We start from the raw sequence: 27,174 nt of genomic DNA on the forward strand, positions 1-27,174 counted from the left end.
TCAGAGGGAAATTCCCAGGGGTGGAGGGAGGGTTAAGTCCCCTCTGGGCCTGAAGGATGGACTTGAGGAAGGTGTGGAGCTTGTACATGTTATTTCCGAGGGCGTTGCTGCTGTAGCAAATGGTCTCCTACAGCTGCTTACTGTTTATAAGCTGCAGATGTTCCAGCCCCTGGGGAGACCAGGCAGGAGGGAGAGGGGAAAAGAACTCAAATCCAGGTCAGAATGTGCTGAAAGGGTGAGAAGGTCAGTGGAGAACAGTTAGGGGTGTGGAAGTTAGAAGGTGGCTAGAGGTGAGGGGTCAGGGATAAAAGAGAAAAATAGAAAAAGGGTCAGAGGCAGATGAGAGGAACCAGGGTACAGGCAGGGGCTGGGTCCTGGGAGTTCTATGTAATGAAAGGGGATGTTTCTTGGAGAGATGGGGCCGAGAAGGTGAAAGTGTTCGGGGAAGCACACTGACTGAAACTGCCCACCCTGGCCAGGCTCCCTAGTAACCATTTGCATCAGTTGTTTTATGACAGGAGGTCCAGGTGAGAAACATGGAACTAATAGGCCACCACCAACCAGAAAAGTTTGAGAAAGGTCGAAAGGAGGCACCACATGTCCGTCCACCTCCCAGGATCCCTCTCGCTAGCATCCATCTTGGCTGAGCAACGCACGCGCCACCAGGAAGGACTCTGAGTCAGAATGGTTGGCCAAAGACAACCCGGAAACTAATCCCATCTCTGTAAAACCCGAGGCTGCAAGCCACATGGCAGACCAGTTCTCCTGGGTTCCCTTACCCTATATAGTTCTCTGCCCAGGTGCCCTTTCCCAATAAAATCTCTTGCTTTGTCAGCACATGTGTCTCCTCGGACAATTCATTTCCAAGTTTAGACAAGAGCCCAGTTTTGGGCCCTGGAAGGTGTCCCACTTTCTGCAACAAAAGTGGGGAGCAAGCTGCACAAGGCAGGGAGAGGTTATAGGCTATGATGGGAACTTCCTGAGGAGACCAAAGGTGGCTCCTGACCAGTAGGGACTGGCTTTCAGACGAGAGGGGTGGGTACTGGGGAGGGAAAGGGCAACAAACAAGAGGAGCGTGCTCAAGCCCAGCAGGAAGCAGGCAGATATGTGGTGCTGGGAACTGGACTGTTGGAACAAACAGCACCTGCAGAACTCACCTAAGCAGCTGGTGAAGTCAGGACAGGAAGATTACAAGATCAAAGATGAAAGCAAGCACCAGGTACAGTTATGTAGTCAGCCTCATATCTCAAAACCTGGGAGGGGGCCTGGAAGGAATGTTGTCTTCGGCTGCAGCCAGATATCCAGGTAGCTCTCCATACACATATCCTACTTCCTGTTGGGGGAGGGAAGGGGTGGTGGCAGGGTGGTCTCCGGAGGCCAAATTTGCAAACGGAGCTCCCCTTATCTTCTTGTCTTGTCCCACTGGCTGTCCTTGTTTTTTAAGCTCTCACAAGTCTGGGTCTAAGTGGGAGAGGAGGCAGAGTGGTGAGACAGAATGGACCCAATTAGCCAGCACCTGCTGGACAATGGGAGACAGCCTCTGCTGTGCCCTCCTTGTAAAGTGAAAGTCTCTCAGTCATGTCTGACTCTCTGCGGCCCCATGGACTATACAATCCATAGAATTCTAAAGGCCAGAATACTGGAGTGGGTAGCCTTTCCCTTCTCCAGGGGATCTTCTCAATTCCAGGGGTTGAACCCAGGTCTCCTGTATTGCAGGCAAATTCTTTACCAGCTGAGCCACAAGGGAAGCCCGTGTCCTCCTTCGATCATCCAGAAAGCATCCTGATGTACCAACATGGGACAGGAGGGCTCTGATGGGGTGCTTCAGAGCCTCTCTGCTTTGCCGTAGGCTGGCCTACTCAATTTACAGTTTGTTAGGTGACTGCAGCCATAAAATTAAAAGCTTTCTTCCTTGGAAGAAAAGCTATGCTAGACAGCATATTAAAAAGCAGAGACATTACTTTGCCAGCCAGGTCCAGATAGTCAAAGCTGTGGTTTTTCCAGCAGTCATGTATGGACATGAGAGGTGGACCATGAAGAAAGCTGAGCGCCAAAGAATTGATGCTTTTGAACTGTGGTGTTGGAGAAGACTCTTGAGAGTCTCTTGGACAGCAAGGAGATCAAAACAGTCAACCCTACAGGAAATCAGTCCTGAAAATTCATTGGAAGGACTGATGCTGAAGCTGAAGCTCCAATACTTTGGCCACTGATGTGAAGAACTGACTCATTAGAAAAGACCCTGATGCTGAGAAAGATGGAAGGCAGGAGAAGGGGACAACAGAGGATGAGATGGTTGGATGACATCACTGGCTTAATGGACATGAGTTTGAGCAAGCTCTGGGAGTTGGTGATAGACAAGGAAGCCTGGTGTGCTGCAGTTCCTGGGGATACAAAGAATCAGACACAACTGGGTGACTGAACTGACCTGAGCTCTTAATGCTCCCATTCCTCCAAACCAATCCTTCCACATCTCCCACTTCAGGATCCCAGCCATTCTCACTCCTATGGGCTTTGGAGCATCTCCTAGGGTGACCTCCAGGCACTGAGCAGGCTGAAAGACGGGAGGTAGAGGGACCATTTCTGGTCTGACTGGTGGCTGGGGGCTGAGAAGTCTTAGCCCCACTCCACCTACCCCCACCCATCTCCCAGGGCCTCTGGGCATATCACAAGAGGTAATCTTCACTGAAAGTTTCCCTCTGTGCCAACCATTTTCCAAACTCTCTGTATCATTTACTCCTCTTAACAACCCTCTAAGACAGGTATTAATATTATCCCCATTTTAGAGATGAAGGAAACAATCTCAAAGAGATTAAATAACTTGTTCAAGATTACCCACTCATCAGTGGTTGGCCCAGGATTCAAAAAAGGAAGTGTCTCTGGCAGGAGCCTGTGCTCTGAACCACTGTGCTGTGATTACTTTAGGGATCCCTATTTTTGTTCATGACATGTGTCCTCTCAGTTCCTCCAAACCTTAATATTGCCTTCCATCCTTCCCCCCATTCCCTCCCCATATTCAGTAGGCAGCCAGATTGTATCTGTTCTCTTGCTTCTCTCCCAGTCCCACACATACTCCTTAATTCAGGTCTTTGCTACTTCCCACCAGGATTCCATCTATTTTATGGTTAGTATTTGTTGTTATAAAGGTAGCATGAGTACGTTAAAGAAAGTCTGAAAAATGGCAAAGAGAAGAAAAATCCACATAGAGTACAATCACCTAATTGTCACCATTGTAACTTCTTCCCATGTATTTTTTTCCCCAGGCACAGACCTTTTATAGAATTGTAGCCATTTTGTATTATCATTTATAGAATGACAATTTATCATCCTACTTTTTCAGTTAACACTGATCATAAATGTATTTTTCATTCTTTTAACCTCTTGGTAAGCATCATTTTGATGGCTATATAGCATTCTGTTATTAGGATGTCCCACAGTTAACCAAGCCATTCTCCTATCCATCACTTTCTGGAGTTTGCAAACTTCCTATAGCTAATGCTGAATCCCAGAAATGAAATTAGTGGGCCAAAGATTGTGCACAATGATACAAGTTGCTTTTCTGAGAGATTCATTTATTCAAAGTATATGAGATTCTAAGTCTCTTCACATCCTGCCCAGTATTGGGTAGGATCATTGAAAATCTTTGCCTCTTTAGTATGATTCAATTTATATACTTCAAAAAACAGATAAAACCAATCATTGCATTAAAAAATAAGACTGATTATGCTTGGAGAGGGAAAATGATGGGGAAGGGTCATGAGGAAGACTTTAGGTTGCTAGTAATGTCCTACTTCTTGATCTCAGTGCTGGTTCAGTTTGTGTGTTCAACTGGAAAATTTGTAAAGTTGTATTTTTATGATAGGTGTACTTTTCTGTATGTTATACTTCAATGCAAAGTTTACCAAGTACACCAAAATCACAAGCAACAAAAGAAAAAATAAATAATTTGGACTTCATCAAAGTTTAAAACTTTTCTGCCTCAAAAGACACCTTCAGAGACTTCCCAATGTGGGGTCCTGGGTTCGATCCCTGGTCAGGGAAATAGATCCCACATGGTGCAACTAAAAATCCTGCATGCCAAATAAAGATCGAAGATCCTGCATACTGCAATTAAGACCTGGTGCAGCCAAGTAAATATTTTTTTAAAAAACACCCTCAAAAAATCAAAAAGACAACCCACAGAATGGGAGACAACATTTGCAAATAATATATCTGATAAAAGACTTATGTCCATAATATATAAATATTTCTTACAACTCAATATAATAATCTGAAAAAGAATTAATATAATTGAAATACTTGGCTGTACAGTTGAAATTAATACAACATTGTACATTAACTATAACTCAAAAAAAAACCTCAAAGAATTTTAAAAGGGCAAAAGATCTGAATAGACATTTTTCCAAAGAAGATACACAAATGGCTAATAAAAGATGCTCAATGTCATTAGTTATCAGGGAAATGTAAATCAAAACCATCATGAGATGCTACTTTGCACACTCCAGGATGATTACGGTTAAAAAAAAAAGACAGATGATAACAAGTGTTGGGGAGGATATAAAGAAATCAGAATCTTCATATGTTACTAATGGAACTATAAAGTGGTGCAGTCACTTTAGAAAAAAGTCTGGCAGTTGCTCAAAAGGTTAAACATAGAGTTGCCATTTGACCCAGCAGTTCCACTCCTAGGTATATACCCTAGAGAAATCAAAATACGTATCTAATCAAATATGTCTATGCAAATGTTCATAGCAGCATTACTCATAGCAGACAAAAAGAAGAAAAAAATCCAAATGTCCCTCAACTGATGAATGGATAAATAAGATGTAGTATATTCATACAATGAAAAATTATATTTTCCAATAAAAAGAAATGAAACAGTGATACATGAGACAACATCGATGAAACTTGAAAATATTCTGGTAAGTGGTAGAAGCACAAAAGACCATATATTGTATGAATCCATTTATATGACATGTCTAGAAAAGGTAAACTTAAAAAGACATAAAGTGAATTAATAGTTTCCTGGGGCTGGGATAGTGGGGGAAAATACTGAGTGACTGTTATTGCATATGGGTTTTCTTTTGGGAATGATGAAAATATTTTAAAATAGGTTTTGGTGATGTTTGCACAACACTTAAGAATATACTAAAAGCCACTGAATTGTATACACTTTAACTGGGTGAATTGTATGGTGTGCAAATTATATCTCAATAAAGCAATTATATTATTTTTTTAATTTACTAAAAAACTTTGTTACTTTAATAGACAAAAAGAGTCATACTATTTAAATCAAATTAAATTGCTATATTTCTATGTGTTTTAGTCTTAGTATTGATACTTCCTCCTCTGAAATTGTCCTTTACCCTTTTATCTATTGAGGAGCCTCTTTTTAAAAACTATTTTGCATTAATAGTTGTACAAAAAGATTGTAAATCATCATATTTGCTGCAAATATATTTCCCAGTGCACCCATTTGTTTTTTTGGCTGTGGTAGGGGGTAGGGAGTGAGGATCTATTTTTTTTATTTATACACACATATACCAAAGTTATACATTTGCAGTCAAAATGATCACTTTTCCTTTTTTTAATTCATTCTTTCCTTTCTGATTTCTTCTATGGTATTTAAAATCTTACAAGTTTATACTTTGCACACATACTTCTAGAAAGTTGGTGAATACTATTTCATTTTATTACCTTCTATTTGCTTCCATTTAATTCTTTAATCTTGTTCAATTTATTTTATGATAAGTTAGGATCTTTTTGTTTGGGTTTTTTAAGTTGCTAAAGTATGGACTTCATGGCCCCCTTCTTGGTCCTCCTTTTCTAGTTCTATATATCAGGCCAAACCAATCTTACTTTAAAAAAATACCTAAGTCACTACTCTGTTCAGAACCTGTTGGTGGCTTCCCACTCCCTATAAAATTAAGTCTAAACTTTTCGAGTTGGGGGTTTCCTGGTGGCCTAGCAATTAGGACACTGCCCCCCAAAAGAAAATACAATAAGAAAAAATAAATTTCTCAACTTGTCATTGGAAACTGTATAATTTAGAAGGACCATGAAGAGCAGTTTTGCTGATTCCTTCTCTCCTATCCAGCAAAGTACCCGCCATTCCTTCCCTTGACCATCCTATTTCAGTACCTTCCCTAAAGCCATCCCTTAGAATGTCTGTCAATTCTTGACAAAATCACCTGTCACCTGTCTACTTCCCTCCCACAATCACAACCAATTTCACCTTCACCAAGAGGTCTTCCCAGATCTCTTTGGTCAACACAAAGAGATTTCTCTCCCTATTAGTCTAAAGGATGTCACAGGTTTCTAATCCTACTCCCTGAGGTGTGCTTTTACTCAGATTGCGGTCAGGTCTGATTTTCCCCTGTTCAGGGAGTTTCAGGAGGGCAGGGACCAGGTCTTAACTGTAACCTGACTTAGACCCTGCAGTGACAGTCTATTACATCTGGATGGAATTCAAAATCCTTGCTATCTTTGTGAGCTTAGGCAAATTGCTTGGCTTCTCTGGCCCTTAGTTTCCTCCTGTTAATGGAAGATAACAACAGTCCCTACAACACGAGTAGTAGTCAGCTTTCAGAGATAATTGATATAAAGGATTTCTCACAATACCTGTGCAGAATAAGTGCTAACTGCTATCATCATCATTGTCATCGACACCATGGCATTGTCCCATCTGGCCACAGCCTCTCTCTCCTGCCACCACATCGCCTCAGTCACCAGGCTCAGAACCCACTGCTGTTCTATTCTCCCAAACCACTAAACACTTGCCAGCATCAGGGCCTATTTCCTCCACCTGAAATCCTCTTCCCCATTGTCCCAGGCTCTTCACCTGGCCAAGTCCTCCCAGTTCTTCAAGTCTTAGCTCATAGTGATAGATCACTGCCTCAGAGAGGCCTTCTTTAACACACGAGTTTAAACTAGGTGTCTCTAGGGACTACCATGGTGGTCCAGTGGTTAAGAATCCATCTGCCAATGAAGGGAATGTGGGTTTTGTTCCTGATTCCAGAAGATTCCACACACCTTGGGGTGACTAGGGACATGTGCCACAACTACTGAGTCAGCGCTCTAGAGCCTGAGAGCCACAACAACTCAGCCTTCCAGCTGCAACTACTGAAGCTTGTATGCTCTAGGGCACGTACTCCACAAGAGAAGCCACTGCAATAAGTCTGCACACTACAATGAAAAACCCCACTCTCTGCAACTAGAGAAGGCCCTTTGTGTAGCAATGAAGACCCAGCGCAGCCAAAAACAAATATTTTAACATTTATTAAAAATAATGAATTAGGTCTATAGTATAATCAAACCTGCACAATTCAGTTGTATATAAATTGTAATTGCATATGTATGCAACCATTTGTGTAATATCTATTTCCCCACCCAACTCTATAAGTCATGTTTTCTTGTCTACTATTCTATCTCCAGTCCTTAGCAAGTTGTATATGCTAACTAAATGTAGCATGACTGGCTGAATGAATGAATGTAGTGAGAATACCTTAGATAGCAGGTGCTCAATAAATGTCTGAACTTTATTTCAGTTAAACCCAGATCCTCTGTCATAGTGAAAGCACTCAGATTTGAGCTTCAGAGATGGGAACATGAATTTGCAGAGATCACACCTAAATATATAACCAAGAAAAACTCTGAACATGTTCAACAGGAAAAAGGAATAAAAATTTTCCTAGGAGGGCTCTTCATGATAGCAGAAATCATGATAGAATGTCCAGAGAGAGGAGAATGAAAGATTGTGGTATAGTCGCACATGGAATACTACACAGCCATCAAAATGCATGAACTCAGGAATATGTAACAATATGAATGTTAGTATATGAAGTAAAAATAATAAGCCAAAAACTACATACTCAGTATTACTCTATAATAAAGTTTTTAAAAAAGCCTAAAAAAAGTTGGGAATACAAAAAGCTGAGATAAACTAATAAAAAGGAAAAAAGAATGGGACCTACGTAAACTCAAAAGCTTTTTCACAGCAAAGAAAACAACAAACAAAATGAAAAGACAACCCACAGATTGGGAGAAAAATTTGCAAATGATGTGACTGATAATGGATTAGTCTCCGAATTTTGCAAACAGCTTATGATGCTGAAGAGCATTAAAACAAACAACCTATTCAAAGAATGTGGGAAGACTTGAATAGACATTTCTTCAAAAAGGACATACAGTTGGCCAATAGACACATGAAAAGATGTTCAACATTGCTAGTTATTAGAGAAACGCAAATCAAAACTACAATGAGATATCACCTCACACTGATCAGTAAATGGCTATCATCAAAAAAAACCCACAAACAACAAATCCTGGAGAGAGTGTGGAGAGAAGGGAACCCTCCTACACTGTTGGTGGGAATGTAAATTGGTACAGCCACGGTGAAGAACAGTATGGAGATTCCTTAAAAAACTAAAAACAGAGCTACCATATGACCCTGCAATCCCACTCCTGGGCATGTACCAGAGAAAAACATGATCCGAAAGGATACGTGCACCCCAATGTTCATTGCAGAACTGTTTACAATAGCCAAGACATGGAAGCAACCTAAATGTCCATTGACAGAGGAATGGATAAGAAGATGTGGTACATATAAACAATTGAATCTTACGTGGCCATTAAAAAGAATGAAATAATGCCATTTGCAGCAACATGCATCCATGTTGCTGCACACCTAGAGTGTGTCATACTGAGTAAAGTCAGACAAAGAAGGAGAAATATTGAACGACATCCCTTATATGTGAAATCTAAGAAGAAATGATACAAATGAACTTACAACACAGAAAGAGGCTCACAGACTTAGAAAATGAACTTACGATTGCCAAGGAGAAGGGATAGTTTGGGACTTTGGGAAGGTCATGTACACATTGCTTTATTTTAAATGGATAACCAACAAGGACCTATTATTGTATAGCACGCGGGACTCGGCTCCATGTTATGTGCCAGCCTGGATGGGAGAGGGATTTGGAGAATGGATACATGTATATGTATGACTAAGTCCCTTCGCTATTCACCTGAAAGGTTAAAATTTGGAAAAAAAATAAAAAGGAAAAAAGAATGGTGGATACTTTGGGAGAAAGATGGAGTTTAGTTATCACCAAGATCTTAGCTTTCATGTGGTAAGTTCTTATGACAGTACTGTAATTAAACAAATGCGTTCTGTGCATAGGGCAATGAAAAGAATGTGTCATGAAACAAGGGTATGATTAATCTAATTCTGTGCACCTGACAACCATTAAAGGCAAGTAAGAAATTACACCTACTTCCTCCAGGTAGCCTCACTGGTTTGGGGGTCGTGGGGGAAAGATTCTTCATTTCCAGGCCTCTCTGGGGATTTCTCAAGGGACTGTCTCTAGGTTCTTCTCCTGGAGAGGTGAGCTGGTGGCACAGAGGTGGGGAAGCAGGGATGGGAGTAATCCAGGGTTTAGCTACTTCAGAAAGAGGGTCCTGGAATTGGTGGAGTAGGAACCTGGAGACGAGGGTCAGCTTCCGTTCCCCCCATTCTCTAGGCTAGGAACTGCAGGGTGTGTGGTCTGCCACTCATTTCTTGTTTTGCTTCACTGAAGACATCAGGATGGGGTGAGAAGGAGCTTCAGAGGTGGTCCATAAAGACTGGGACTGTGGCCACATGGTAGAGAGTTGTAAGCATTCTGGATACTGGGGAGCTGGGTCCAGTGGAGGCCAAAACCACCATCTTCAAAATTCAGTTTGGAATTCCAGGGCTGCTGACTCACATTTTACATTCCTTTTTTTCAGCCTGCGCCATCCTTGGTACCCCCTGCCTCTCAACCCCACCTTCTCTGCTCTTCCCTTTTTTCATCCCAGCTCTATTTCCTAATCCTGTTCTCTCACCTCTACTTTTACCAAGCCCCTAAATGAGGCCCTACTTTGTGAAAAAAGGGATAAGGGGGAGACCCTGGGAGGGCAGCTTCAAACTTTTCACCTTAGGGGAAGGAGCTGGTCAGAATGTACTGGGCCTGAGTCTTACCTTTAGGAAAGGGGTCAAGGTCAGGCTACACGGGGCTAAAGGTACAAAAGGGGCTGGAGATTGTACTGGACTAAACTAGCAGTCCTGAGATCGGGGCTGGAGATCAGGCTGGATGGGACTGGGCTAGGAAACATGGGGAAGGAGCTGGGTTCAGGCTGAGCTGGGATCTGGGGGTAAGGGCCTGGGCTTCTGCAGTAGGGCCAGGCTGGGATACCCAGTTGGGCTGAAACAAATTTTCCAGCATCATGCTGGGCCTGGGACGAAGCCCTCAACTGCACCTGAGAACAGAGGATATGACAGCTTTGAAGGGCTTCTTACTTCCCCACTCCCCAGCAACGCCTCCTGAACAAGGGCCTTCCCCAGAGGGGCCGCTGGGGCAAACAGGGAGGAGCCAGAGCTGGGGCTCCAGAGGAAGTCGCTGGTCACCGCTTCCTGAGTTCAAAAAGTGGGTTCTCCTGTCTCTCTGGCCCACTCCCTTTCCCCAAGCAGGGTAGAGTCTGGGCCTAGCCATCTACTTCTCCCCATGACCCCCACCTCCCTTTTAGAAACACACACACAGAGAATGGGAACCTGCACGTGCTGAAACCCAGTCACAGGCCCACCCTGGCAGGCCCATAACCCAACATGATCATACTGCCAAGCCATGCATTCAAAAGTACATCCTCCTTTATGTACTTGTAGCTGCCAATCACACCTAGTGGTCGTGCCTTCTCTGTCTTGTTCAGCACCACATCCCTAGCACCTGGAGTTGCCTCAATGCATATTAGTTGAATGAATGAATCCACTAAGACACACATCATAAATAAATGCATATACAAGCCCACACACCTATTCATAGACTCCCTTACATACACATATCCAAGCCCTCTTTCAGAAGTTACTACATACACTAGCTCACACTCAGGCAAAAAAGCCAGATGTTACCTAGTGCCTGACACACACACTGCAGATAGGCATCACCTAGGACTTCCAGGGTGAGTTGGTGGTCATAGATGGCTGGTAAATGTCCTTCAGTCAGATCGGGCCTGCAGAGGGGTGGGATGTGTGTGTGTGTGTGTGTATACAAGTGCAGGCCTTGGAGTTTTGAGGTGTTGGGGCAACAAGGACCTCGGCTGGTGCCAGGCAAGGCCAAGGTAACTGCACGGACTGGAGGGTGGGGCTGGGCCAGAAGGTCCTTTGCTCTTGTTTCTTCCTGCCAGCTAGGAGGTGGGGGCAGAAGTGCAGGTCTATTCAGGCCTTACTTCAGATCCAGAGACAATAGGGGAACAGTGAGGCCCCAGATTCCTGTCTGGGATGAAAAGGAGGGAGACTGGGAAATCCCTAGCACTTTCACTGTCACGACCTGGGTTCAATCCCTGGTCAGGAAACTTAAGATCCCAAAAGCTTATCTTGAACGCTAGGCGGCACAGTCCCCCACCCCGCCAAAAATGAGGGAGACTGGGTAGGAGACTTTGCAGGTGCTAATAGTACATCCTGAACCCAATGCAGGGTATCCCTACCTTGCCAATCTTCAGGAACAGTGGGGGAGGAAGTGAATAAGGGAGAATCATCACCACCTGGAAATGAGTCTGAGACTATTCCTCCTCCTTCCTCTCTTTGGAGCTTCAGGCCATCCTGAACATTAGCACTGAAGCATCCTCGTCCCTCTGTGCCTCCACCCAAAGTCAGCAAGGAGACAAGCTTACTCTCTCCTCCTTTCCCACCCAGGGTCCTCACTCCTGGGGAGACTAGTGCAGAGCTCAGCTGGGCTGGTAAGCTAGAGGCCAGGTAGGGATAGGAAGCTTACAGACAAAAACAGGCCTGAGTCTCCCGAGCATTAGACTGTTAGACCAAGTCTAATGGTCCAGAGCTCCTGCAATCCAAGCTGCTTACCAGGTGAGAACCCCTTCCCTCACCCCACCCCTAGCTCCCTAATTCAAGGCCATCTATGCCAGGAACCCTGCCTCTGAAGGACCAGGAGAGTTAGGGGTGTGGAACAGCAATCCGGGAAGGGACCGCCTGGGAAACAGGAAGAGCAACACCAGAAGAGTAAGGTAAAAGGGAGATGGGGGGGTGGGGAGGAATTCACAACTCATACCTCCTCCCCAGTGGCTGTTTGTAAAGGCTGTGGGAAGGAGGGGAAAAGGCTGCCTTGGACTGAGACACAGGCATCAATGACCAAACAAAACACTCTCAAACCAAAAAGTCTCTTTATTGATCGATACCATACATGACTCAAATGGCCCAAAAAAAAAAAAAAAAAAAAAAAAAAAGGCGTTACAGTTGGGGTGGGACATCCATCTTCCCTACCCCTTCCCTCAGCTCCTGACACAACACCCTTCCAATAGTGGCAGCTGGAGTGGAGGAAACAGGATGTGGGGGGCCCCAAATCCAGAAGGAAGTGGGGAGAGGTGGTGCTAACACTTCTGGAACTGGCCACAGGAGAAGGCAGCGAAGCCAGAGCTGGGCCCAGACTCGTGGGACCCTGCTCTTGGCCTCACCCTGGGCCCAGAGCCTCCACACATCCATCCAATTGTGAGGCAGAGCTGAGGATCCTGGCTGCCTCCTGTCCTTCTGTGAAGAAGGGGAGGAAGGAGATATTGGGAGATGAAGAGCCTTTATTTCAGCTGGAGGACAAAAGCCTATTGCTCCCTGGTGGGCTTAGAGCTGGGGACATCCTCAGTGGCTCCTACCCCTCTGAAGGGCAGGGGAGGACTAGATATGCAGTTTGAGGAGGTGGGAAAAGGAGAGTACTGGAGAGTAGATGAACCCCCTCCTCCACCCCCATGCCTGCCCAACTGAGACAAAACAAAAACACAGTAACAAACAAGGCTGTTCCTTTCCCTCCACACTCCCTGAGGGAGGGAGCCCCCCCTCCCCCCAGGCAGACAGCTGCTCTAGGGGAGGGCTGGTGAAGAATATACACACCGTGGAGGGAGGGGGTGGGGACTGGGACAGAGGGAGTCACAAGCACTAGGAGGGCAGGCCACAGTCCTAGAGGAGGGAGACAAAGACAACAGCAGGGGGCTGTCACATGGGTGAGGCCATCAATGGCTCCCAGCCCCGTGGCGTGCCTTCCACACTCCAGTCACCCCGAGGAGAAGGGAAGAGAGATGGCAAAGGGTCTCCTTGGTCTGAAGCTCTCAAACTGTTATCAAATGGTAACGCACAGCCCCCTTCCTCCACATGGGCTCTAAGCTCCCCATCTGCCAGGCCAAGGGAGGTAGCTGGACCTTTAATAAGGGGAAGAGGGGGGGACATGAGTGATTTTTTTTTAAAACTTACATTTTTAATAATATTATTTTTTTAAAAACTTGGAGCTGGGATAGATGGCAGGAGGGAGGAGTCCAGAGCTTTACCCCTCTACTACCAGCCACCTAAAGGGAGAGTTTGGGGAAGGGGCATTCAACCAAGCCCCATGACTTTAAGTCCCTAAGGGCTGTGGGTGTAGACAACCCTGGGCTTGAAGGGGGTGGAGTCAGGAAGATGGGGGTACCCAGAACCTGGGGTGAGGATGGAGGCAAATGCCCTGGGCGGGGGGTGGGGGGGTGGTCAGGACATTTCTCAGAGGCCCAGGGTCCACGCAGGCATCCGCATGAGGCCCCCCTTCCCCCAAAAGGCTCTGCAGAGGCCAGCCCCAGCCCAGGGCCACTGGGGGACAAATCTTGGCACCTGCCCCCAGTAAGTCCAGTTCCTCCCTGAAGCGGGGGGATGAGGCTGCCCATATCAGATGCTCAGTCTCTTCATTCTGTCTTCTGCTCCCTGGGGCTGCGAGGGGTGGGGCAGGCAGGCAGAGCGCTGGGTGGCTGTGGCGGGGCCTCTACTGGGAGGCCTGTGACGTGGGGTTCTCCGATTTGCTCTCTTGGCTGGATGGAGGCTTGCTGTTCCAGGGGCTGTTGGCGCCCAGGGCAGGGGAGTTGTTAAAGCTGTCCTCGTCGTCAATGCCGTTGGCCGCGTCAAACTGGGTGTTCTCCAGCCGGGTGATGAGCCTCTCGTCCTCGTCCCCGAACTCCCCGCCCATCAGGGTGGGCTCCCCCACCACCATCACATCCTGAGAGTGGCGGAGGTCCCCAAACATAATCGGGGCAGGGGCTCGCCCAGCCCAGGGCAGCAGATTCCCCCAGAGCCCCAACACCCACCCAGGAAACTCAACCCCCACCCACCGGCTCATATCCCAGTTTACAACCCCATCTCCTCTGACACCCTCAGCCCCTAGAATACTTCCAACTGAAAGACTACAAAAGCATCACAGCCTTTAACCCACATCCACTGGATTCTGGGAGAAGTCGATCTACTCCACCAGCTCCCTAATCCATCTCTCCAAAATTTTAGGGGGCTCCTAAACTTCTGTCCACATGTAAGAGAGGGAGCAGATAAAAAACACCAGTGGCGGGGGGACTATGTGCACGTGCACGTGTGTGTATTCTAGATCCACACACATTTAAGTCTCTGTGTCCTTCTGTTAGTATGTGTCTCTCTGGTGGTCTGTGTGCCCCTAACCTGTCTGTCCTTTATGTCCAGATGTCCCCATGGCTGTGTCCGTCCCTTTGTGTCCTATGTTGCTATGTCTGAGTCTATGTGACCACAGCCATGCATATGACTGACAAGAACTCTCAGACAGGAGTTAGCCCCCAGTGGGAAAAACTGTCTTGTCTTTGCTTCTAGGTGTGCTAGTGAGCTCAGGGTGGGACAGGGTTAAGACTCAGAGGTTAGCAGTGGGGCAGCCCAGAAGAGAGAAGAAAGCCGAGATGCTTACAGGTACCTGGCTGGAGAGGGCGAAGGTGCTGGCTGGGCTTTTCTTCTTGCTGTTGCTGTTGTTGGTGTTGCCGCCCCCCGAGCTCATGGTGCTGCCCCCAGACATCTTCCGTTTCCGCCGTTTGCTGGGCTGCTGCCGTGCAGGCTCCGCTGTGCCAGGGAAAAGGAGACTCAGGAAGGGTAAGGCCTGGGGCTCCCTGTTCCCCAATCTGGCTCCTAAGGAGCCTGAGCCTACCCTGATCCCAATCTTGCAGACCCAGGAGCAAGGAAAGGGCTTCGTGAGGAGTTAAGAGATACAGCCTTGAGGAGCAGCATCACATCCTAGAAAGAGCAGGTGCAAGTGCAAGGCACTCACCGGGGGGCGCTACCATGCGCTGCCACTTCTGGAAAAGGCAGGTCTTGAGGCAGTCACGGGGGCTGAGGCTGTAGGTCTTGTGGCGGGACATAAGCTCCTGCATGGGCTCGAGTATCACACAAAGCTGGGGGGAGACCAGTTGGTGGCTTGTCAGGGGACAGGCGTGGAGCAGAGACCAAATGGGATGGGGCAGAAACGAGGTGATCAGAGACTCACTCGGAGGTAGTTGAGAGTGGAATTGGACAGCCCACACCGGGTGATGTTTTTGGAGAGCTGATCTAACATCTGGGGATCCTGGGCCTGGAGAAGAAAGTTAAGAATACTAGCACCTGCTTACGTGCCCAGTCAACTGAGCCTCGCGACACCCCGAACAGAGGAGGAGCTACTATATAAAAATTCACTTATCAGATAGATAAATTTCAACCCTGTTTAGGGCCACGGCAGGAAATATGGCACACCAGGTTCCACCCTTCCTGCTGCCCGCCTGCACCCTGGTGTCTTAGGTCCTGCCTATAACTCACATGCATGGCAAGGATGCTTCGGGGGATGAGCTCTCGGTGCTGCCGGATGCTGAAGTGCCACGTCTTTATCCGCATCATGTCGTCAAACATGAACTCCAGGTACAACCGGCCTTCCACACAAACCTGGAAACAAGCTTGTCACAGGTCTGCCCACCTCCCCACACACCCAAAAGTATACTTGTTCCCATTTCCTCATGACTCACACTGCACACACTCCTGTCACCTGAACATAAATTTGGGTGTGCACAACTGAACCATCTCCTCGCACACCCGCCAATCCAGTCCATACACACACACGCACAGCAGAAATGCTTAATAGATCCTGTCCTCTCCTCATGTAGCCAGTAAAACACTCGTCTGCTATAAGCTCCATGAGGACGGGCTTGTGTTCACTTGTGTCCCCATGACCCAAAAAACTGTCACCTACAAACTCAATACATGTCTGCTGAAAACTGCAGCATGCCTGCCTGCCCTGCATATCTTGCCACTTCCCTGGGTATCATTCAAGTACATTTTGGGGAGCCAGTAGAGGAATCAAACTTAGGCCCTTCAGTGTTTCACATCCAACTGGGTGCTGACCTGGGTGAACATGGGTTTGCCGTGCTGGGTCACCATGCTGCCCTGGTCACAGTCAAGGGAAACGAAGTTGCTGTGGAATGCCTCTTTGGGGTGCTTAAGCACATAGTAGAGCTCTGTAGCACCCCCCTCGAAGATGCTGCGGAAGTAGCGCGGGATCAGGGTCCGGCCAATGGCTGCAGAGACGGGACAAACTCTTCAGGATAGAAGGCTCTCAGAGGCGGTCAGACAGGTAACATCCCTGTCAGGAGAGATCCCCTGGGACAAACACCCAGCCCCACATCTTTGGACACAGGAGGTGTATACTTTTATAGCAGAACTGGCAGGACCTGCAGAGGCCACTCACTGTATCTCTTTGGTCCATCCTCCAGGCAGAAAGTGATGGTTAACATGGCATCATCCTCAAAGAACTCAGTTGTGAAAGCATCCCACCAGAGATTGTCACACTCCTAAGGAGCACAGGGAGGGGTGCGTGTATCAGCAGACATGGCACAGGGATGCCCAGATGGCCTTCTCCCTCCCAGCTCCTTTCCCCTGGCTATACCTCTGTCCAGTTTTGAAGCCGTTTGTTAAGCTCGAATATTCTGTAGTCAGTTTGGTTGCCATATGGTGTGTGCCTTCTGGGGGAAGTGAAGAAGGGAGGTCAGTAGGAGCAGACCCTCCCCCCCCCACCTCTGCCTTTACCTCTGTAATGGAGAGAACCAACCTCCCCACTGGACTCCACTTACCCGATCCCAGGCTCCAAGTATGTAGGCGGGTACATGGGAGTTGGGCTGTGAAAGGGAAAAGGCTATGAGAATGGGGTAGAAGACAGGAATTATTTGGGGGTGTCACTCCATCCCCTTGCAGGATGCCATATGGGGAAGGGACAGGAAGAAGAAAAGAAACTCACCCCACATCCCGATCTAGCATGGTGCCGGGATGGAAGGGCGGGAAGGCGTTGCCGTTGGGGGGCTCCTTCGGTGAGTACAGCTTGAATGACTTTGAGGAACAACCTAAAAGGGAAACAAAGAAGGGGTCCCCCGAGTCCCTCTTGGGAGTGCTCCTGGAAGGCTGTTAAGACTGTATGCACAGGAACTGGTCTTCTGGAGCACCCGAGTACACTGTGAAAGGGAGATTACCCCAGGGAGCAACTATCCCATCTTCTAAATCTGGCTCCAATTTTGTTTTACAAACTAGAAGTTCTCAGTCCTAATACTCAAGAGCCCATTTCTTCATGTGGCTGAGCCCTGGATGACAGAATTGAAACTGGAAAGAAATGTTAATAACCAGAGGATAAATATATAAACATCAGAATCTAAAATTCTGAAAACTCCCTTTTCATCTACATTATTTTGTGTAGTCATTACCACAATCCTGTGTGGCAGCAGAACTGACTCTAACATTCCCATCTTACAAACTAAAAGCTCAAGGCTACTAAAGGGACTTGCCGAGTTGGTAACTGGCAGAACCAGGACTTGAGCCTAGTCTTCTGAGTCCCATATCCTATGGTAGTTCTACTCCCCTACTGCACTCTGGAGATGAAGCTGGGAGAGGGTGAAGGGGGATTTTGCCAACTCCCTGCCCCTTCTCCACCCCCAGGGTCTCAGGAGGGCAGGGGATAAAAAGATAAGGGGGGGGGGGGGTGCCTGCCGAGTGTTGCCCACTAGATAACCAGTTGGGCCTTCTGCCTCTCCCACCAACGGCCACTCCCTTATCAGTCCAGCCCCCTCCCCCACACCTACCATGGTTCAGTATTGTCTACAAACCAGAAACCCAAAGCTTCAACTCAACCCCTTTTCTTTCTTTAGACTTGCTGTGGAGGAGGGAGGTAGATGGGCCTCCAATGGATCCCACTCTCCTTACAAACAGAAAATAAGAAGCCCCTGGGAAGGAGCCTAGGTTTCAGGGGCTCAGTTTGGAGGCAAGTGGTAACTAGACAGGGTCTCTGCTGGTGTGTATCTATGCCTATGCACAGGTGTCCCCTCTCCACCTCACCCGGCAGCATAGAGTTTCCTGCTCTACTATTACCTGACTGGAAGAAGTGTTATATTCATAGTTGGGTGCCAGCCAGGTCCCAAATGCCATTTTCCCCCTCCCCACCAGACAGGAGGAGAAAGTGAAGCTAAGTCCTAGCCACTGCTGCTTCCTCATGTCCCACAAACTTGATTGCATTTGGAAGGGTATTGGCTGTATCTGAGCCCCCTCTCTAATTTTGATACAAAATCTATTCTGTTCCTTGGTGGTGGTGGTGGGGGGGGGAGACAAAGGAAGACCCTGTGCCAACATGTGCCATGTAATTCTCTCCCCTGGGTCCCTTCCTCACAATATGGGCCAAAGGAGGGTTCCAGAGGGGCCTACCATACACGGTCCCCGAAGGCGCCAAAACTCAGAGCCTGTGTGTACCTGCACACGCGTGTGTCTCATCCTGCCTAGCAGGCTTCCACCCTCAGCTCGCCCCAACATGCCTACCAAGGGTTGGAACCCAGCAGCCCCAGGCAGGATCAGGGTGCCCGCAACAGGCCCTCGCCCCACACATGAGCTCTCAGATGTCACATCCACAGGCTCCCAGTATGACACGCAGCCTTCACAAGCCAGTCAGAACTGAGTGAGGAGCACATGTCCTCGGGAAAGAGACCGTCCCACCCAGTCCCAAGTCCCCGCCACTCCACAGACAGATAAGGCCATGTAAGAAGTCAAAGCTCACGTTGCCCACCAGAAACACTGCCTGGGCAATACACCCAACAGTCTAGATTAGGAGACCTGGCCCTCATCCTCTACCTAGGCCCTCCTTTCCACAAAACCATTACTGCCCTGCTCCTTGGTTTCAGGCCCACTCTGAGTATCAGTGTAAGATCCTAGAGAGAGGAGAGGCAAGACACCAGGGTTCCTCTCTAACTCTGGAAAAAGTTTCAGAGCTTCAGTTTCTCACTAGAGAAATGACAGGCACATTACCCAGGGCTGGGTAACAGTTCTGCAGAGCTAAACCCCAAAGCTCAGAGGCCTCTATTTACACATCCAGTGAATGGACACAAATAAAACTCATCATCTCTCCAGAGCCACAACAACTACCAGTAGCCCGAGCACAAGGGCTTGGGAGTGAGAAGAGAAGGGGAGGGAACATCACCCAGACCATCTGTCCCTGTTGCTGCCTGTCCCCAGAAGCAGGGGTAGAGGTAGCAACGTGGGGGTGGGGGTGAGGGGTTGGATGTGTCACCCAGTCTTGGAGTCAGGCAGAACCCTGGCTCCCATCTCTGGCAACCTGGGAGCCTTTAGGAAGGGGGAGGAGAGAGAAAGAACCCAGAACTAGTAAAGTTTTCTCTGAATGGAAGCGGTATCCTGTGGCCTTAGGGGGGCATCTCCAGCTGGGCATTTCCATGGTAACCGGCCTGACCCGAGGTCAGGCCTCCTCCCTTTGGGGGCTGACCATAGGTCAGCAGGCCTGAGGGCCCTGGCCTCCGTGAGCTGGGGCACCTCTCTCCCAGGCCCGGACCAGACCCAGGACTTCCACCCACCCCCAACAGGCTTGCAGGGTGCCCAGACTTACCTGGGAGAACTGAGGGGACCAGGAGAGGTGCGGGGGGCAGCTGGGAGCCCAGAGGGGCCCTGGCTGGGGTGAGGCCTGGGGGGGGGGGGGGGGCAACTTCAGCCGCTCATGTCCCGAGTGGGACGGGCAGGCCTGGCTGGGAGCTCCACTCCGAGGGCTGCACAAAGACTCTCACGCACGGTCTCAGTCCGCCCCGCGGCGGCCACAGCCCCGGGGGAAAGTTACAATGGCCACTGGGCCAGGGACCGGGGGCCAGGGGGCCGGCCTGGGGGGCGGGGGGCCGCGGGGAGTCCGGAGCCTTCTTTGTTTGCAAGGTTTCCCTCAACAATGGCTGCTCCGCTCTTTCCTCCTCCTCCTCCTCGGCTCTCCCCGCCGCCGCCTATGCCTCTGCCTCCAAGCAGCCCGCCCGCTCTCCCCAGGCCAGCAGGCCCCTCCGCCGGGGCACCAGCAGAGGCAGGGCCCGGCACTCACACTCACTCACACTCGCACACGCACAGACACACGTAGCGCCCGCCGGCTCCCTTCCTTCTCTCCCTTTCTCTCCCTCCCTCCCCGCTCGCTCTCCCCGAGCCGCTCTCAGAATGAGGCCCCAGGGCGGGCGGAGGGTGGAGCTGCCCCCACCGGCCCCGCCCCCCTCCCTGCGAGGCAGGAGGAAGAGGGAGGGAGCAAGAGAGCGAGGCAGGCAGGGAGGACTGCTGAGAAAAACAAAAGAGAGACAGAGATTGGGAGAGACAGGGGGCCGGACGGAGAGGTGGAGATGGAACAGACTGGGTCCGGAGAGACCTGGATGGAGGGGAGGCCTGTGGGGACCGGGAACGGGAATGCCGCCCTCAAGCCCCAAGTGGGGGTGCTCAGGGGTGAGGTGGGGAGCCAAAGCCACAGGCAAGGATGGAGGAAAGCACTCTTCTCTCTGGAGATTTCCAGTATCATCTAACAGCCTCCTCTGAAACATCCCCCAAATCTCTCTTCCTTTCCTCAGTGATCTTTCAGGTTGGAGGCTGGCCTGGGCAGCCACTCTTGACTGGTGAAATCCCACAGCAGCTGGGGGGAGGCTGCAGGGGGTTATTTTTGACAGAGACACACTCAGACTTCAGCCTGTAAACAGCTGATTGGAGAGAGGGGGACACTCCAGGTTCCCTGCCCACCAACCCAGCTAAGTTCCAAACAAATCTGCCTTAGCAGAGGGAGGCCCCCTTCCCCCCACCCAACATCACCACCACCACCATACCAGAGACACGTGGGTGCAGGCGAAAGGGGCTCTGTTAGAGTCAAGGAAGGCAAACTTGCCCATCTAAGGATCCCCAGTAGGGGTCCAGTCTGCTGCTGAATCCTCTTCCTACACCCCAGGGACAAAAAAGGTATATGGTTGCCAGGGTAGGACCTGTTCTCCAAAGCAAGGGGGGAATCCCAAGAGACAGACAGACAGAGAGAGACACACACACACACCCGGGATGTGTGTGTGTGTGTGTGGGGGGGGGACGGCAGTAAGGACCTCTTACTACTTTGCAATTTGAGTCTCAGCTTTCTATTCCCTAACCCCCAAGCATATTAACACAAAGTCCCACAACAGGATTTCTCATGGCATACACACCAGTTGACTGTGCAGTAACAATATTATTGCACCTGGCTCTGTGAACATCCTCCATACATAAACAACCCATCTCACTTTCACATAAATCAGTACCTGATACACACTTCAACCCATGATATACCTCAAACTCCAAATAAACCCAAACCTAAGAGACACACACATACACAGTCTATGTCAGACCCTGATTTCCATACACACTGGGGCTTGTGACACACATGCCCCCATCCCCAAGACACACCCCAAAATTGCATCATACCTCCTGAACCTTTGACAGACTGCTACACAGTTTGCTACCCAAGGACTAACTCCACCCTCTTTGAAATCTGCACACCATGATCCCTCATGGCCTGGTCATATGATACACTCTGGCTTTCATAAACATACTGAAAACTATACAATTCAGCCAGAATGCCTACCATCATAGTGCCTACCACCAGGACTTGAGATATTTGCCCTGATTCTCAAATTTACAGCCCAACTCTGGGATAGCTACATTCCTCCCCCTCTGACAGGACAATTCTTGTCATTTGTTTCATGCCTTTAAATTTTGCAAAGTACATTCACAAGGCAGTACCTTAAGAGAGTCTAATAGCATCCAGGGTCAAATATTATCCTATCTTGAACAGATTACAGTGAGACAGGAGGGTTTGAGGCTGGAACCCTGGTTCTAATCCCACTCACACAAGCCCAGCCCTGGGACACTGCAGCCATTCCTACTGCCTGCCCCCTCCAAGGAACGGTCACTCCAGGCCCCAAATGACTGTCTCCTCAGGGACAGGACATGGGTGTGTGCTCTGGCTTCTGCCTCCAGTTCAGAGCTCAGAATCCCCACCCAGTCTGCCTCTTCAAATTTCAGGGAGAAGGGCCCCTAAACACCAAGATGTAGCCAGACTCTGGCATATCATTCAAAACAGTCCCTCTCCTAGTTCCCCATCTCTAGCAAGTCTGTTCCTCTCTTGGTTCTGACTTAATTCTCCCACTTGCACAGGGGCAGAAGAGGTCCAACTGAAGAGAGCAACTCAGAGTTAGAAGCCTCTAAAATTGATGGGGGGTGGGGTGGGGAGAAAGCTGGGAGCAGCAAAGACTGACAAAGGTGAGGAGGGAGGGAAGGGCCAGAGCAGCCCTTCTGGAGGGGGGAATTCTGAAGGGCAGCAGCCCGCCCCAGCCCACAGGCTAAGGTACCAGCACTGCCCCCTGCCCGGGCCCCTGGGGCTCCCTGACCCAGGCCTCCAGTGTGCCTGCCCCCCTTCCTTTGTCTGTGCCCGGCCTCCCGTTGGCCTGGCGCTCTGCCATCCCCGTCTCCTGGCTCCCAGCCGCCACCACTGCTGCCTCCTCCCCTCCCCCAACTCCTCCCTGCCTTAACCCTTCTGAGCCACACGCTGCCCCAGACAGGCCCTGGCCCCCTCAGCAACCTGCCCTGTCCAGGGTGATGCCCCTTAGCAGAGGTTCTCCCTGCTCCTGACCAAAGCCCCAGAAGCGACTCTGCACCCCAGGAGCACTATGGGAGCTAGGGGTGTGTGTGTGTGTCCTGTAGTGTTTCCTTCCGCGTGTGCATGTGTGTGGGTCTGCGTGTGCTCTGGCTTCCCTCAGTCACATGTGTGGGGCATGTGCTGTCTCTGCCGGGCTGGGGGAGGAGGAGCCGGGAGCCAGCAGAGCACAAAGGAGAGACTCAGACGAGCAGGCAGGCAGCAGGCAGGCGGCCTGCCAGGGCGCCTGGCCCCCCACCCCAGGGCTGCTCAGGTTGGGGGCGGTGGTCTTTGGGCCTGGGCTGTACATGCTGCCACAACGTCCCCGTGTTCAACCATGTGCTCACACACACCCATGCAAGCCTGGTGCCCTCCCTTACCCCAATCCTACCATTTCTCACCCCCAGAACACTCATGTTCCTCCCCAAGGGGTTCTCCTTGAAGACTAACCTCCAACCATGGTTTATGGCATCAATCATAAGACTCCCTTACATTCAAGAAAAAGATTCCCCACTCTTGGCCATCTTAGGCCCCCTCTCCCCCAACCGATCACTAGACACAAGAAAGGAGAATACCATTTAGGGCACTGACTGAAGTTGTCCCCCCTCACACACAAAGGTCCTCATCTGTCCCCATGCTGCTCCCAGAGAGACTGAGAGGGAAACTTTCTCCCTTCTCCTACTGGACCACGCACCCAACTTCAAGCCCAACCTACCATCTACCTCCAGTCTGACAACTCTTCTAGACTCGCCTCCTGCCCACTATTTGTAGGAACTAACAATCAACATTTAAGACTCAGCTCTTTAGCTATGCATCCCTTTAGTATGATGATGGACGATCAAGGCCATGGGATGGACTCAAGAGAATGGATGGGTCTGAACAGGGTACTTAGCATGGGACAATTATAAAGAAAATACACACAGGAACATGTGTGATAGGAGGAGCTGATAGGAGGAGCAGTGATGGGGCCAGACAGGATTCCAGCTTGACAGGCTCTTCCCTCCCCTCCTCCCCCCCACCCTCTGCAGCAGGAGCCAGGGGTTCCCACACCCAGATATTCCAGGATCCTCAGGCTCTACTAGCCCTCCCTCTGGGCTCCATGCCCCTTAAACGTCAGCCTCAGCAGGCACTTAAGGTGTGTGCCCAGCCCAGCCCAGCTTTGGTCTGGGTCACATGATTTTCAAGGAAGCTTCCGCACAGGCAGCTTCCCTTGGGGATTGTGTTGGGGGGAAGGGGGGCTTCCAGTTGTAGGGTATGGGCCTCCCAGAGAACAGGGCATGTGAATGGGCAAAGGATCCAAACCAGGCTAGATTCAAGAATATCTGACTTTCAAAAGAAAGCTAATTCCTGCCTGGGACAAGATGGGGTTCTGCAGATAATTCAAGAACCCAGAGTCGTGGGGACGGGTAGAAACCATGTTCTGAGGCCCTCTGAAGACTCCCTCTCCATTCACATGATCCTGGCAGTAGATAAGAGTCTTCCTCTTCCCTAGGAAAGAACTCAGACCCCAGCTGTCACTGGCAAGAGCTGATGTGTTTGGGGGGAGGCAGGAATCTGAACCTAAGTCCTCTCATTAGGATCAAGCATCGCTTTCCTCAACTCAAGTCTCACAAGTCACTCAATTTTCTAGCTTGCCTGCGGCTGCCACATTCCCCCTCCCACTAGGGCTGCCAGGCCCAAGGGCCCAATTATCTGCGCCCCCCTCCCCCGCGGACCTCCGGTCCCTCAGGAGGGCCAACCGTCCCTGGCAACAGGCAGGATAATTTGGAGGGGGGCAAAATGGTCCCCACTCAAACCCTCCCCGAAAACAGGAGGCCTCAAGAAACAGTCTGGAGGGAGGTGTCACAAAATGTTAGAGGGAATAGGCAGCAAGGTGGGGGGGCAACCCAAACCAGCCAATCACAACTCTATGATGACCTGAAAGGGGGGGGGTCAAAAGTCCAGACTCACTTCTGATTGGCTAACACCCTGGAATTCTGGGAATTTCAGGCCCCCCCCCACCCCTCCCTAATTAACCTCCCCTCAAAAAAAACACGCACAACCTACCTCCAGCACCCCTTACCCGTGCCTCTGGGCTGCTGCGCATTTACACAGTTGGGGAAAACCCTCCCCCAACTGAGGCCTCACACACCCCTTACACGCTCCCGACCACAGCCATGCCTTCGACGCCCCCCACACAAGTTCTCACCAAACAAGGATTGAGGGATCTGCAGGGAGGGCTCGGGAGGGAGGGGCCGGGAGGCCGCGCGCCCCACTCACCAGGACAGGCACAGCCCACTGACATCTTCACATCGCCCGCCGCTGGGGGCCCAGCCGAGTCACGGTGCCCGCCCCACGCGGGGACAGGCCGGGCATGAGCCGCCGCCGCCGCCCGCGGCCCCCGCTGCCCTCGCCGCCGGCCCGGCCCGGCCTCGGCCCGGTGCGGGCGGCCCCTGGCTGCAGCGAGAAGCTTGTCAGGCGCAGAGCAGACAGGAAGGAAGCCAGGCAGGAAGGCGAGCTGCCTCTGCGTTTGTGCGCACGGGTGTGCGTCCCCGGAGTGTGTGTCCGTGTGTGCGCGTGTGCGTGTGCGTGTCTGTGCGCTCTCGCCGCCCTCCCTGCCGCCAACGCCGCCGCCGCTCGCCCCCTCTCGCTCTCGCGCTCCTTCTCGCTCTCGCTCTCCCCTCTCGTAGGCGCCCGCTCTCCAGTCCTAACCGGGCTGGGCCGGGCTTTATTAATATGCTAATTGCCTGCTAGTGGGAGGGGAGAGCCGTGTCAAAGTGACCCGGGCGAGGGCGCAGCGAGCTGCGACGTGCGTGCGCCGCGCGGCGGGCGGGCGGCGAGGGGCCGGTGGCTCACCGGGCTCGGCGTGCATGTGACGCAGCTTTTAAAAAAAGGAGACCGAGGCAGAGACCCCGGAGAGGGCAGGAGAGGGGGAGGGAGAGGAGGCGAAGTCTCACGCTGGGTGTCCGTCCTCCGGGCGCCGCCGAGTTGGGAGCGTAAAGGAGCCGGAGCGGGAGCCAGGACTGGGGGAGGCGGAGCCAGGGTGGGCTGTGAGGTGTAGCTCTCTCCACCCCCGGCCGAGCTCTGGGAGGGAAACCGGACTGCCAATCCCCCAGTCCATGCTTTCTGCTGAAACCCCAATCTTAATCTGGACGGCCCTGGTTATGCGCCCCCATCACAACATGGGTGGGGAAAGCAGTATTATCTTAATTCGAGTAGCAACCCGTGAATTTATCTCCCCCCCCCAAATTAACTACCCCTACCTTGCCTGCTAAACCAGTTAGGACTGGAGCTAAAGGGTTAATTAGGTGAGGTCCCGGCCCCCTCCCTCGCCTAATTGCCTGGGATCTGTGTTTTGCTGGGAAGAGGGGGGCAGCGGAATGACCGCCAGGTTGGACTGGGGAGGGGGAATCCGCAGGCCGTCCTCTACCCTTGCAGACTGACTCATCAGTCAAGATGCTCTCCTCCCTTCCCCCCTTTCTCCATCCAGTCTCAGCTTCCCTCCCGCCCCAACTTCTCCTGGAAGCCGCTTTCATTTTGAGTGCCTCGGAGACTGGGGAGGACTGGAAGCAGACCCCTCCATTGCACCCTGCCCGCAGGAGCTGGGGCCTCTGTTGGAGGGGGTGGGGTGATATGGATGGTCATCGTGAGGAACACTCCTTCCCCAGGGAGGAGCCTCCCAACCTTCAGGCACTCCTCAAGGATTCCCCAACGCAGCCTGGAGTGGGGGTGGGGGGGGGCCTCCATCTCCACCCCTTCCCAAAAGGCCAGCCTTAGCTGCCTCATAAACAGGAAATACCTATTAGCGGGGAGGAGGGAGGGGAGGGGAGCCGTCTGGAAGAGAGAGTTGGCCCCCTCCTTTCTGGGAGGGGGTCCCCAGCTGCTAGCTTCTCTTCCTTAAGCTTCATAGTGGGTTCCAGCTGTAGATGCTGGGGACCTGGGCGGTGTCCCCTTCCTAGGCTTACTGGCCCGGACTGGGCGGTGGGTCCTCCTTCCTTTTGTTACTTAGGTGGGGATTGATAGTGAAGGTTCCCTCACCCCTGCCCAGAGTCTGCACAGCTGGTTTGACTGGCTGGGGGAGGGTTACAGATGTGGAGGCTTAAGTGTTTATGAGACCCTTTAGCTTTTGCTGAGGGAGCAGGAAGCGAAGCTAAGGGCAGATGCAGAGTCTTAGGGATGAAAAGAGAACCAACCAGGAGATGGGTATCCCCTGCCTTGTGCTTAGGAGAGGTTGGGGGAAGGGAGCTATAAGTGCAGCCTCTCACTAACTCCAGCATTCCATCCACCTTGCATTCCCCCACCCCTAGCTTTCCCTGTCTCCACCCTCTGGAGGGCAAAGTGGGGGTGGGGGGCGGCGGAGGTGTGCAGTTAGAAGCCTGCAAAGGGATGTGACTGAAGCTATCCACACTTACACAATTATTTCTTTGGC

The 27,174-nt window shown here is 50.7% G+C and overlaps 1 protein-coding gene across 4 annotated transcripts; it reads right to left on the reverse strand.

Moving 5' to 3' along the window:
- Positions 1-13,240: 13,240 nt before the first annotated feature.
- LDB1 (LIM domain binding 1) lies at positions 13,241-25,440 on the reverse strand. Of its 4 annotated transcripts, none has more exons than XM_020897837.2 (11): positions 25,026-25,440; positions 17,076-17,178; positions 16,912-16,956; positions 16,728-16,803; positions 16,530-16,632; positions 16,187-16,359; positions 15,608-15,730; positions 15,303-15,386; positions 15,087-15,210; positions 14,739-14,881; positions 13,241-14,027 (listed from the first exon to the last, which is right to left on the reverse strand). In XM_020897837.2, exons 1-11 carry the CDS (start codon positions 25,048-25,050, stop codon positions 13,797-13,799), a joined length of 1,230 nt encoding a protein of 409 aa, XP_020753496.1. In that variant the 5' UTR covers positions 25,051-25,440; the 3' UTR covers positions 13,241-13,796. The 4 variants fall into 4 exon arrangements, with proteins under 4 accessions (XP_020753496.1, XP_020753495.1, XP_070326168.1 ...); XM_020897836.2 differs by having other exon boundaries at positions 14,733-14,881; XM_070470067.1 differs by having other exon boundaries at positions 14,733-14,881; positions 16,728-16,800; positions 25,026-25,140.
- Positions 25,441-27,174: the final 1,734 nt, after the last annotated feature.

Source organism: Odocoileus virginianus, chromosome 7, assembly GCF_023699985.2.
Source record: "Odocoileus virginianus isolate 20LAN1187 ecotype Illinois chromosome 7, Ovbor_1.2, whole genome shotgun sequence".
Taxonomy (NCBI): Eukaryota; Metazoa; Chordata; class Mammalia; order Artiodactyla; family Cervidae; genus Odocoileus; species Odocoileus virginianus.

Coding starts and splice junctions, on each gene's coding strand:
- LDB1 (XM_020897836.2), bottom strand. CDS start 25,050: ATGTCAGTGGGCTGTGCCTGTCCTG. Junction 17,179..25,025: donor AGTGGGCTGTGCCTGTCCTG/GTGAGTGGGGCG, acceptor TTTCCCTTTTAG/GTTGTTCCTCAAAGTCATTC. Junction 16,360..16,529: donor GGATGGACCAAAGAGATACA/GTGAGTGGCCTC, acceptor CCGTCTCTGCAG/CCATTGGCCGGACCCTGATC.